This window comes from Cibotium barometz, chromosome 62 (genome assembly GCF_041138505.1).
Source record: "Cibotium barometz isolate CiBa-2024 chromosome 62, ASM4113850v1, whole genome shotgun sequence".
Classification (NCBI taxonomy): Eukaryota; Viridiplantae; Streptophyta; class Polypodiopsida; order Cyatheales; family Cibotiaceae; genus Cibotium; species Cibotium barometz.
In genome coordinates, this window is record NC_141107.1 from 1,488,731 (window position 1) to 1,502,437 (window position 13,707).

Below are 13,707 nucleotides of genomic sequence, written 5' to 3' on the forward strand. Positions count from 1 at the left end.
GACAGAGAGAGTGTGATTTTAGGCCATGAAGATAAAAGGCCCAAAGTACAGACTGATACAGGGAGTGACACTACTGCAATATTACAAGGACACAGTTTTGAATTCTGCCTAGTGAACCAGAAATGCCTGATGAAGGCAAAAGTGTAAAGATGGAGGTGAAAACATCTTCTCTTTGTATAAGAACTTTCCATAGAAGGGGAACAGCCCTGAAAAGAGGGTGAAAGACGTTTGATTTTTATCACTAAGTGCTTGTTATGACTCACGAAACTGTTTCAGCCATTTCACTAAAATGTGTTTGCATAACTGGTCAATGTGTCAACTCGTACAACCTATAGACCTCTAGAGCACCCGTGGTTGAGGTACTTAATTGAGTCCGGAATTTCAAACGAACACACACGTTGCCTACTTTGACCCCGCATGTTCCCATTAGACAATGGATCGGTCATAGACCAGAGTAACCCACCACTCATGTCACTCCAAGAAAGTAGTGGGTGATAAACAAATAAATCCGAAAACTAAAATAGGAGTTATACTAACCAGATTGCTGTGATGAAGGGTCTCACCAAGTGTTAAAATAAGAGCATCCAAGGGGCAGAAATGATGTTTCGCACAAGGTTGTAGAAGTCAACAGATGCACAAGGCAGCAAGGGCACAGTAAAACAGCACATAAAATAGACTCAACCAGAGGTAACATACCTGTCAGGACCACAAGGTGCGCCTGCACTGGATACAGAAATCTGTGACTGCTGTCAAATTACTTCATGGACTGAACAAGAGCATATGGTACAAGTCAAGTTGAGCCAAAAACTATCTTGCAAACACGACAAAGGGCTATGGAAGACAAGTGCCTTTACATGAAAGGAACCAAAAAAAAACCTAAATAGGCACTCGAGGCCTCATACTTGCAACGTATGCATGCTAGGAAAAAGATGGCAGAGCAAGGTCTTCTTTTTCTGTTAGTTTCTTTCACACAGTGTTGCCTTCGATGAGATTTCTCCAGCATAAAGATGCTTTTTAGGGTTTACTTTTAAACAGAGGTGCTTTTAGGGTTTTCTCTTACACAGTAGATCATTCGCTGTCGTCGTCGTCATCACTGCCACCTGCAAAATCGTAGTGCACAGGCTGACTGCTTCGCCTACGGGTACGGCCGGACAGGATGTTCGAGGGATCGACGCCTTCATCACCGGAATCGGCCTCTCCGCCCTCCTCTTCGTCTTCATCAGAAGCCCCTTCATCGCTGCTGTCCTCGCCTTTCCTCTTTCCCTTCGCCAGAGGTTTCTCTTTCGCCGTAGATTTACCCTTGGCGCCTTCTTTCGCCTTCAAGGCAGAAGGCTTCGCTGCTGCAGTCTTGACAAAAGATGCTCCCTTCGAAGCTGGCTTCTTTTTCACGGTTTCCACCTCTGAATCGTCCTCTTCTCGATCGCTGTCTTCTTCATCTTCGTCCTCCTCGCTTTCGTACTTCTCCACTCTCGTCTTCTTCTTCAAAGGGATTTCCTTCTTGGTCTGCTTCTTGAGCAGCGGAGAAAAAGAGGAGGGCTTGGGCTTCGACTTTGTCTTGTCGAAGCCGCTGCTGCTCTTCTTTGCAGCCGGCTTGGCGTTGAGAGAGGAGGCGAGGTTGGGCTTCTTGTGGCGATTTCCGCTCTCCGCCTCAGCCTTGCGTTTAGCAACCAACGCCTCCAGTGTCTTCCTCCTGTCGTCCGCCATAGATCACAAGCTCTCAGAGTGCAGAATGTTGGGTAGTTCAAGGTAAAGAATGAGTACAATGCCCTAGGTTGTTGCTAGGTGTCCTATTGCTGGGTGAAAAGGTGAAAAGATTTTCAAGAATCCTATTTCACACACAAAAACGCAAGAGGCCGGAAGCTTGTGCGACCCACATGGCTTTCAATGATTCGTGTAGAAGCCACGGGAAGGCCCTTCAAACCCTCCACAGAAGTACTCTTAGAAAATGACTCTCTATTATCTATTCACAAAATTTCTCTAAATTTTAGACATAAACATATGTAACATGTATTCTAGTAAAAATTTGATTCTCAGGATAGCAAATGGCGAATGGTCCGGCAAGAGAACGTGGCTGTTTATTTCACTCGTGCATGCATAGTGGGACACGCGATCGTTGTACGTCGTGCATGCAAGGCTAGCCACCATAGCAATGGAAGAGGATTGGGTGCAAGGGGAGGGCGAGGCCTTGGCGCTCGAGGAAGTTCAGAGTTGGGGTGATTGGGACCTGCAGGATAGCTAAGCCATGAAGCGATCCTGTGTGAAAGATCCATGTCCCCTCCGCGCAACGAATTCGGGGGTGCTAGCAGCAGCAACGGAAGTAGTACTTCTTGCGCAGGACAGAGTCTCCCACTCGGGGCCTCGCCCACGAATATCTGGACAAGAGACTAATCTCTCGGTTCTTCCAAAACCGAACCCGGAAAAACTTCCCTCGCCCAGAAGGCATAGGCGATTCCTCCAAGAAAAATTATTCTAACGTAGTCAAGAGCTTTAAATTACCCTTTTTCATTCCGACCGAACTCGCAGGTCACATGGTCGAGTCAAGGGAGGAACTGGCACTTGGATCATTGAGATCAACGCTTTTTTCCCCGTTAAGAGGCACATCCGTTGATTCTTTTCCATAGAACAAGGATTATCTGTGATTTACTTCAACTATCGTAACTTAAACAAAAATGAGTCTTATTTTAGGGATCCAGCAGTCCAGCCTAACCCCATCCAATCCCATGGGTTAGCCAACCGCCCAACCACTATATTGATAGGGATCCAGCAGTCCAGCCTAACCCCATCCAATCCCATGGGTTAGCCAACCGCCCAACCACTATATTGATAGGGATCCAGCAGTCCAGCCTAACCCCATCCAATCCCATGGGTTAGCCAACCGCCCAACCACTATATTGATAGGATCCATTTAAAAATTTGGTTATGTTTTGTCCCAGGTACCAGGGAAAAGAATTCCCAGGCTCCCTAGCCGGCACTTCAAGCAAAATTCAAGATAGTCACACCACTAACACACCCGATATGAAATTGCCTTTTTCACATATTCATCTGTCTTTAAAATAATCTTTTAATGAAACCATAGTATCCCTGATCATAATCCTCCAAAAATATCTAGCTTGAAGTCCAATTTCCAATCATTCCTTTATCACCTGCTCACTCAAGGGCCTTTTCAATAGTTCCTAGCTCATAGTCCCCGGGAATATAATCACATAAAAATCCAGATGGGCTCAATCAACAAGATCCATATAAAAGGGTCATGAACTCATCCGTTGAAGACCAGCAAGGTCAATCAACTAGATCCATACCCGAATTCAGAAAATAACTCCAACTCATTTTCTTCCCTGACGCACGTGTGGGTATCTTCAGCGACCCAAAGCCCGAGCACCGTATGGTCAGCACCCTCTAGGCTCCTTCGTAGGTCCCATAGTGCTTCACTCATAGGCCACTTCCTTGGTCCCTCATCCACCGTACTACCGGAAGCTCACCATTTTAATCGAACCGAGGCTGATCAAGACCTCAATCGACCTTGCCACGTGAGACGTTCTTCATTGACTCTCCATCAGTAGAGCTGGTTGCAACCTTATCACTTAGGTCCCTCACGATAAGATAGTCAAAATGCTTCCTAGCATTCTTGACATAAAACAGTCTTTTAAAAACAGGTTTCATATACAATTACAGTTTCCAACAACTCCCATCTGTCCACATCGTTCCACGTCATTTCTCATTATTCCACATTCTTCTACATTAATTCACATCGCACATTCCACATCCATCCATATCCATTCCTATCGTCCTACATCCAATCTCATCCGTTTACATCCACTCTCATCATAGCACATCCAGTCAGATCCATTCATCTCACATTACATCTATTCACATTACATCTATTCACATTACATCTATTCACATCCATTCACATCCACTCTCATCATAGCACATCCAATCAGATCCATTCATCTCACATTACATCTATTCACATCCATTCACATCACATCACGTCCATTCACATCCATCCACATCACATCCATTCACATCCATCCATCCACATCACATCACATCCATTCACATTACATCACATCCATTCACATCCATCCACACCCATTCACATCCATCCACACCCATCCACATCACATCACACCCATTTACATTTATCCAGATCCATATCACATCACATCACATCACACCACATCCATTTATATCTATTCAGATCCACATCACATCACATCCATTTACATCTATTCAGATCCTCATCACATCATATCCATTTACATCTATTCAGATCCACATCACATCACGTTCATTCACATCCATCCACATCTCATCACATCCATCCACATCCATCCACATCTCATCACATCCATCCACATCTCATCATATCCATTCACATCCATTCACATCTCATCACATCCATTCACATCTCATCACATCCATCTACATCTCATCACATCCATTTACATCTATCCAGATCCATATCACACATCACATCACATCACATTTACATCTATCCAGATCCATATCACACATCACATCACATCACACCCATTTACATCACATCACATCACACCACATCCATCCACATCACATCACATCCATTTACATTCATTCAGATCTTCATCACATCCATTTACATTCATTCATATCTTCATCACATCCATCCACCTCACATCTCATCACATCACATCCATTTACATTCATTCAGATCCACATCCATTTACATTCAAATCCACATCACATCTCCTCACATCCGTCCATTTAATATGGTTACTCTACTTTCGATACTGATAGAACTTTTCTAAGTTTCTGCCAATTGCTTGGCTTAGTTAAAGGTAACTTTTTCTCGATCCCATTAAATCTAAGTATCAGAGTGTTGTTGAAGGTTTAAAAAAGAAAAATGAACCTTATCAAAAATTTATAGTAAAAACTCAAAACATTTACGTATTGTGTTTTCATTCCTTAAGCTTCATTAATGAGGACTAAACTTCCGTTTACTTATTAGATCCTTGATCCTCTCAGGATTCCACATTCCCTTTTTCTGATTAAGAATTATCCAAGTTTTCTCGATGGATATTTTCACATTCTTTCTCAAATTTCTCAAAATAAGATATATTCATTATTCTTATTTTTAAATCAAAGATTCATGGGATTTACAAAATCGATTCTACCCATATTTCTTAATAAAAATGATAATACTCAGAATTTCACTTTTGATAAATGCTCATATTTTGAACTATGCCAAAAATTCATCTTTTAACATTTAATTGTTTGGATCTCGAATATCATGGGAATTCCTCTTTTTACATCAAAATTCTTATGCATAAAAATAAATTTATAGAAAATTCATCTTTTCTCTTAATTAAATATTTATACATAAATACTAAAAAAGTATTTTTCCATTAATATGATAAAAATCATTCTTTTTGCATAAAATATCTAAACCTAAAATATGGTAGGAATTCCTCTTTTAGCATTATGCATAAAAATAAGATATGTAATTTTTTTTTAAAATTTACCATAGCTTCGCTGCTATTACTGATAAGTTTCAATTTTCTAATTGAATGAAAACTTGTAATGAAAATATGATAGAAACTCTTCTTTTAAGCTTAAAATTAATAGCATAATTATACCCATAATTATAAGCATAATTATGATTATTTCCCTTGTTTAAACTAAATTTACCATTCCTAATTTCCAAAATTGTTAGTATAATCCTCTTCCAATTTAGAATGAGTTAAAGTAAATTTTTCTACTCATAATCACTCTAAAAAGAATTAACCATCACTTTTACTAATTTAAAATCATGAAAATATCAATTCTCATTCTCTAGCTCATCAAGCCTAGAGTTTAGATTTGAAACAAGAGATTATTATTGAAAATCATCCTTTTACTAAGGATCTAGCCATAAAGATGATCAATCTTTTCAAGAGAGAGATTTTCTTAAAGAAAACATTATAATTAAGCATAAAGATTAACATAATTCTAATTAGACATTAAGCATAAATATTATAATTAAGCATAAATATTATAATTAAGCATAAAGATTAACATAATTCTAATTAGACATTAAGAATCTTGATTTGAAGAAAGAACCATTACTTTAAAAGCTTCTCAAGCTTGAGAGAGGTTGAGAAGAAGAAAATCATTGAGATAATTGCAAAAAAACCATTAAAATAGGATTACCTTTGTATTTGGCTTGATTCTTTGACTAGAAGTGAAGCCCCCAAGTAAGTCCTTGGCCACCAAGTGAGAGAGAGAGAGAGAGAGAGAGAGAGAGAGAGAGAGAGAGAGAGAGAGAGAAAGAGAGCAATCTCCAAGAGAGGTTGGAGGAGAGAGAAGCTCCAAAGCTCCCAAGAGAAGAGGCAAATTAAAGGGATAATAGAAATATGCTAATTTTTAGGATAATACATGGTAATGCCAAAATATGAAAATAAAAAGGAATGAGGGTCTATTTAAAGGTGAGGGAGGCTACTAACCAAGTCCAACTGGGTTCTAGAGCCTTCCAGCTTCAGTTTGACTCAATTAGGACAAGATTTGGATCAGTTTGGCTCCCTTTTTTATCTAGTTTGCGTTAGGAGAGAGGAGAGATAAAAATATCACATTTTTTTAAATTAAAAAACCCAAGCAATGATGATGAAGAAGGCACCTAGCTCAAGTGGGTTTCCCACCTTACTGAGGTGTCAAAAATGTATCATTTCTCCTAAATATCTCATTTTTTAAACTAATATACCTTAGTTTTTAACTAATAAACCTTGTACTTAGTTTTTAACTAATAAACCTTGTACTTAGTCAACTCTTCATCTTATGTGAGCATTTACTCATTTTTGGGATATTTTCTTTTATTCATTTTATTTATCTCATCCCAACACTTGGATTAATCCTATTGGCCCTTTGGAACCTTATTTGGACCTTAATCAAAAAATTTCTGAAAATGTGGACCCTTAGGCTAAGGTCTCTTATTCACATATTCAATTAATTCCTAATGCACATTGGAAAGTTCATTTTGAACTTCTGTTTCAAGGGAATCCATTTTAGACATTAGGAGAATTTTTTATCCAAAGATATCTCAATTTTCAATTCTCTCTCTAGGCTAAAACAGGGTAGAACAATATCTTTTTCCATTTCTAAGGGGGGATGATTAGAAGAGACAGAAGGGGAGGTTCTTACACCTTTACATCACAAAAGTGTTAACATTACAGCAATGTGATGAGCTATGGTGGATCAAATGCTAGAATCAACATCATTAACAAAGTGATTAGATGATAATTAAGACGTGATTAGTGAGTAATTAACAAATAGCTTAATGTAGGCATGGATAATCAAAAACCAGCAAATTCTCATTAGGCCAACGCCTCAATTTATAGTGTTTATATCCAAGCATAAAATCCCACTGATTTCTCCTTGATTCACTCCACCTCTTTTGCTTGATTCTCTCCACACTTCGCAGAATATCTCCACACCTCCTAAATCTTCTCATGCTACCCTTTATTCTCTCCCAGTAGATTCTTCTCACCTTTTCACAGGTTCTCTCACATTTACATATTCTCTTTTACAGCCTCTAACCAAGGGCTTGTTCCCGCACACACCTTATTCACTTGTATATTTCAACACCTCCCCTCAAGTGAATAGTCCTAGCACACCTGGACCTTATACCAAGTTTCTCTCTTACTTGATAGTCGACCAGTGCCTAGCACACCTCCCCTTAAGTGAACTTAGCACACCTGGACCCTGTACCAAGTTTCTCTCTTACTTGATAGTCCGCGACCAGTGCCTCAAGTCCCTAAACTCATAGTCCTTGACACTCTCTCTCTCTATGTGTCCAAGGCTACTATAAGTGCCCGCGACCTTGACTAAAGTGCTCACACATACATCTACCACGTGGCCTACATCATTGGTGGCTCAGAGTGGTTTTACTTTGTTGGGGCAGGTTACATTGGGTTGTGGGGTCTCTCTCTCTCTCTCTCTCTCTCAGAGATTTTCACATGGCTCCTCACTCCTTGGAGCCTCACATCTTCTCTTGTCTTCAGTCTTCTTGTCGTGTGGTAGCTTCTCTCCACGCGTCCATGTCTTCCTCTTCTTTCAGTCTTCTTGTTGTGGCAGCTTCTCTTCTCGTGTCCATGTCTTCCTTCAATGCTTTCTTTAGCTTTTCTTCTTGGTGTGGATCTTCTTCATGGAAAGAGACGTTCTTCTTCTTTCATGGATGGGGCCATGAGCTTGTCCGTCAGTTCTTCTTGCTCCATGTGAGCAACATGTTTAAACATTTTGTCGACAGTTCTTTTGGGCTTTTGATGTTTATCTTGTATCATTATGCAATGCAAACCCAAATCTATGTGGGAGGTCTTACCTCTTGCCTTATTCTGGACAAGGGCAGTGTCTCCCATTTTTACACTGATGTAATGTGCTCAATACATAATGCATATAGCATTCATTCTTATGCACATTCCCAAATGCAACTTTGGCTGTGATGAATAATCTTGAATTTGAGTGTGATTTGCAGGCATTAACCAAGGATTAAATGCAAAATGATGATTACCACAAATTTATCAGCATAATTTTACCAGAAATTACATTAAATCAAGGGTAACCAATTTGTACGGAATGGTTGGAGTATCAAACCAACTCCGAATTGCAATCTGAAGTTATAGGGATCTGTATCAGATACCTAATGGCTAATTTGAACCCTCAATTGTACCAAAATACAGTGATTAGCACTGATTAGCAAATTAATCCTCTGATTTGTGTGTAGAAAACAGAGTATGCAGGGAGTCCAGATCTGGGGCCTTAGACTTCAAATGAGCTCAAATGCTTTCAAGGCCATCAATAGCAATTAGTCTAGTAGAGGATTAAGCTAAGAAACACAAGATTTGACCAAACATTGAATGCTTAATCTCTGTTTTACCAAAGTCACCTGCAGATTTGATGAAGAGCTTGGATCTCACTGTAGACTTTATCAAATCAAATTCTGACTTCACCAGCTTGTAGAGCATGCTTGAAAACACCTGGGTCTTAGAGGAATTAGACCCATTTGATTTGATGAAGTAGAAATATCAAATTCCCTTCTAAAAAACGGTGCCTGCAAATCGGGCTGCCCTGCTGCTGCCGGCGTTCTGTGCTGAATTAGTTCAATTCCTTTGGGCTATGGAGAGGGAGCTCCTCCACTGGTTGGGGGTACAGAAAACTTCTTGAAAATAACTAAAAAATTGATTATTTTCTAATTATCTACTAATCCTAATTAACTAGATAATGGGCTCATAAACTTGATGGATTCTAGGCTTGGCTCTGATACCATGTTAAAATTACAGCAATGTGATGAGCTATGGTGGATCAAATGCTAGAATCAACATCATTAATAAAGTAATTAGATGATAATTAAGACATGATTAGTGAATAATTAATAAATAGCTTAATGTAGGCCTGGATAATAAAAAACCAGCAAATTCTCATTAGGCCAATGCCTCAATTTATAGTGTTTACATCCAAGCATCAAATCCCACTGATTTCTCCTTGATTCACTCCACCTCTTTTGATTGATTCTCTCCACCTCTCCCAGAATATCTCCACACCTCCTAAATCTTCTCATGTTACCCTTTATTCTCTCCCAGTAGATTCTTCTCACCTTTTCACAGGTTCTCTCACATTTACAGATTCTCTTTTACAGCCTCTAACCAAGGGCTTGTTCCCGCACACACCCTATTCACTTGTATATTTCAACAAAAAGCTGGAGGGAGGAATCTTACATTCTACCCCACTTAAAAAACGTGAGATGTCCTCATCTCGCACTGGAGAATAATCTCTTTCATCACTTTCTTCTTCTATCACTTCCAGCGTTACTGCCTTGGAAGTGGACGGCTGGTTTGGGAACTTCTCTCTTTGATTTCCCCAATTCTTAGGCCGAGGTCTTGCATTACTTTGCATTGAAACTGAGGGTTGGTTAGAGGGTCTACCTCTGAGATTTCCCTGATTTTGATGGAAAGGAACCTGAATACTCTGGAAGGAAGGAGCTAGAGTCTGGAATCTTGGTCCCTAACTTCCCTACCCCGAAAACCTTGATCCAAAAGGAGTTGGGCAATCCATACTGCGATGTCCGTATCCTTGACAGTTATAGCATTTAACTTCTTTGTTCAAGGGTGGAACTTCTGAAGTTGAATTCCAGGGGATTGTGTTCCGGGAAAAAGACCTTTCTTCCATTCTGGAACTTCCCATATCCTGAGTTTGACCTTGTTGTCTCTTAGGTGGTGGAAAGTTGGAATCACCTTCCGGAGCTAGAAATTTTTTGAAAGATGATGGTGCTGGCTTCGCGGGGCGGGACCTTGACAACAAAGGCCTTGGTGAAATCCTTCGCCATCCGTACGGCTTTAGCCATAGAAACTAGCTTGGCATTCTTCACCAGGGTATTCAAGGGTTCATTCATTCCCCGAATGAACTTGGCCATCAGCAGCTGTTCTTCATCCAGCGGTGGCGAGTACTTGAGGAGGAGAGCGAACGCTTGATGATACACTTCGATAGTTCTGCTCCCCTGGGTTAACTCTAAGAATTCGTTCATCTTGGTTTCCAAAGAGCCGGGAGGACAGAATCTCTTCCTTACATAAATCTTGAGATCATTCCATGTCTGGGTGTTCTGATCTAGATGGTTTGTCTCATAGTGGTTTCTCCATGTCACTCTGGCTGTTTCTACTATCTTCAGCCTTGCAAGAGCCATTTTACTCTTCTCGTTGTACCCGGTGACATCGAAGTATTCTTCCATTGCTTCGATCCACTTCTCCACAGCCTCACCAAGTTTTTCCCTTTACCCTTGAAAGGTCCAGGCTGAGCTCTATGAAGAGCTTTACGAACATCTGGGGGTCGAGCTCTTCTTCATCGAGTTGGGGGTTAACATTCCTACCACGAACGACCTCGATCCATGATCCTATCAATACGAAAATTTTTGTTAAGTCCCTTTTTTCAAATTAACCAAGATGCTCAGGTGAAAAGACCACTTTATTTAAAATTTGAATCCGACTTTAGATCCAACTGATTTGGGGTTCCTTATAGTCTAGTCAACCCTCACAGAATCCTGGGATAAAGATCCCTTCTACAAGAAGAACATACATAACTCATTATCAGAGAATAATTCATTTATATTCTTTACACAATAATGGTCTATCAGACCAAAAATTCCATCTGAACATTCCCCACGAGAATTTCAGTTATGCAGGTTCTTAATTTGACATTCCTTGATTAGGTCTACTGGGTCAAAGATCAAACAGCAACAATCTGTCTCACAGCACGATCCACTAATCTCATAGTGATCTATTGAAAGTCATAATTGTCTTCCAGTTACTAACATCATCACTGGGATTCTCTCCATTCATCCTCATTGTGGCTTTATTCTACTTATCTTCTTTCAACCAGAATTCAAAAATCATCATCTCTCAATCAGAATCCAAATCAATTCATCAATTCTCAACCAGAGTTCTAAAATCATATCAACCAGCATTGGAATTCATCATCTGGATAGCATTTTTGCTTATAACTTCAAGGTCTTAGATTTACTCGTATATATTGCCAGTAAAGAGTTGTAGTTATACTCACGGTATATACGGGTAATCACGGTCCTTGGAACTATAAGGTAAATACCATCATATCTACGCCTCACGCAAGTCAGGGATTCCACACCATTGCGGTACTTCCATCTGAAGACCCAATTCCCAATTTATGAATCTTCATTCTAAATATCAATTTTTATGAATTTCATCACACAATTACAGGCTTTTACTAGTAACTCATAAATTTTTGACATTTCTTGCTTCTTGATTGATCAACTTTAGCCAATTCACTCTGATACTAGCTGAAAGATCCATGCCCCCTCCGCGCAACGAATTCACGGGTGCTAGCAGCAGAAGTAGCAATTCTTGCGCAGGATAGAGTCTCCCACTCGGGGCCTTGCCCCCACGAATATCTGGACAAGAGACTAATCTCTCGGTTCTTCCAAAACCGAAATAAAAAAAACTTCCCTTGCCCAGAAGGCATAGGCGATTCCTCCAGGAAAAATTATTCTAACGTAGTCAAGAGCTTTAAATTACCCTTTTTCATTCCGACCAAACCTATAGGTCACATGGCCGGGTCAAGGGAGGAACTTGCACTTGGATCATAGAGACCAATGCTTTTTTCCCCGTCGTTAAGAGGCACATCCGTTGATTCTTTTCCATAGAACAAGGATTATCCGTGATTTACTTCAACTATCGTAACTTAAACAGAAATGAGTCTTATTTTAGGGATCCATCAGTCCAACCTAACCCCATCCAATCCCATGGGTTAGCCAATCGCCCAACCACTATATTGATGGGATCCATTTAGAAATTTGGTTATGTTTTGTCTCAGGTACTAGGGAAAAGAATTCCTAGGCTCCCTAGCCGGCGCTTCAAGCAAAATTCAAGATAGTCACACCACTTACGCACCCGATATGAAATTGCCTTCTTCACAGATTCAACTGTCTTTAAAACAATCTTTTAATGAAATTGCCTTTTTCACAGATTCAACTGTCTTTAAAACAATCTTTTAATGAAACCATAGTATCCTTGATCATAATCCTCCAAAAATATATAGCTTGAAGTCCAATTTCCAATCATTCCTTCATCAATGTACCTATGGCATCATTGGCAACCAGAATGCTCACCACCTGCTCACTCAGGGCCTTTTTACAATAGTTCCTAGCTCATAGTCCCCAGGAATATAATCACATAAAAATCCAGATGGGCTCTCCGTTGAAGATCAGCTAGATCAATCAACAAGATCCATATAAAAGGGTCATGAACTCATCCGTTGAATACTAGCAAGGCCAATCAACCAGATCCATACCCGAATTCAGAAAATAACTCCAACTCATTTTCTTCCCCGACGCACGCGTGGGTATCTTTGGTGCCCCAGAGCCCGAGCACCGTATGGTCAGCACCCTTTAGGCTCCTTCGCAGGTCGCCTAGCGCTTCACTCATAGGCCGCTTTCTTGGTCCCTCATCCATCGTACCGGAATCTCACCATTTTAATCAAACCGAGGCTGGTCAAGACCTCAGCCGACCTTGCCACGCGAGACGTCCTTCATTGACTCTCTGTCAGCTGGTTGCAACCTTATCACTTAGATCCTCGACCTTAATTTACAAGATAGTCAAAATGCTTCCCAGCATTCTTGACATAAAACGGTCTTTTAAAAACAGGTTTCATATACAATTATAGTTTCCAACAACTCCCATCTGTCCAAATTGTTCCACGTCATTTCTCATTATTCCATATTCTTCTACATTAATTGACATCACACATTCCACATCCATCCATATCCATTCCCATCGTCCTACATCCAATCTCATCCATTTACATCCACTCTCATCATAGCACATCCATTCAGATCCATTCATCTCACATTACATCTATTCAAGTCCGGTTAGATCCATTCACATCACATCACGTCCATTCACATCCATCCACATCACATCACATCCATTCACATTACATCACATCCATTCACATCCATCCACATCACATCACATCTATTTACATCTATCCCGATCCATATCACATCACATCACATCCATTTACATCACATCACATCACACCACATCCATTTACATCTATTCAGATCCACATCACATAACATCCATTTACATCTATTCAGATCCTCATTACATCACATCCATTTACATCTATTTAGATCCACATCACATCACGTCCATTCACATCCATCCACAT

At 40.1% G+C, this 13,707-nt stretch overlaps 1 protein-coding gene across 1 annotated transcript; it reads right to left on the minus strand.

Annotated features, from left to right (window-relative positions):
- Nucleotides 1-728: 728 nt before the first annotated feature.
- Nucleotides 729-1,804, minus strand: LOC147604003 (uncharacterized). Its single transcript, XM_086795402.1, has one exon. It carries the CDS (start codon nucleotides 1,702-1,704, stop codon nucleotides 1,069-1,071), a length of 636 nt encoding a protein of 211 aa, XP_086651528.1. The 5' UTR covers nucleotides 1,705-1,804; the 3' UTR covers nucleotides 729-1,068.
- Nucleotides 1,805-13,707: the final 11,903 nt, after the last annotated feature.

Excerpts from the sequence above, each read along its gene's own strand:
- LOC147604003 (XM_086795402.1), bottom strand. The coding sequence starts at position 1,704 with ATGGCGGACGACAGGAGGAAGACACTGGAGGCGTTGGTTGCTAAACGC.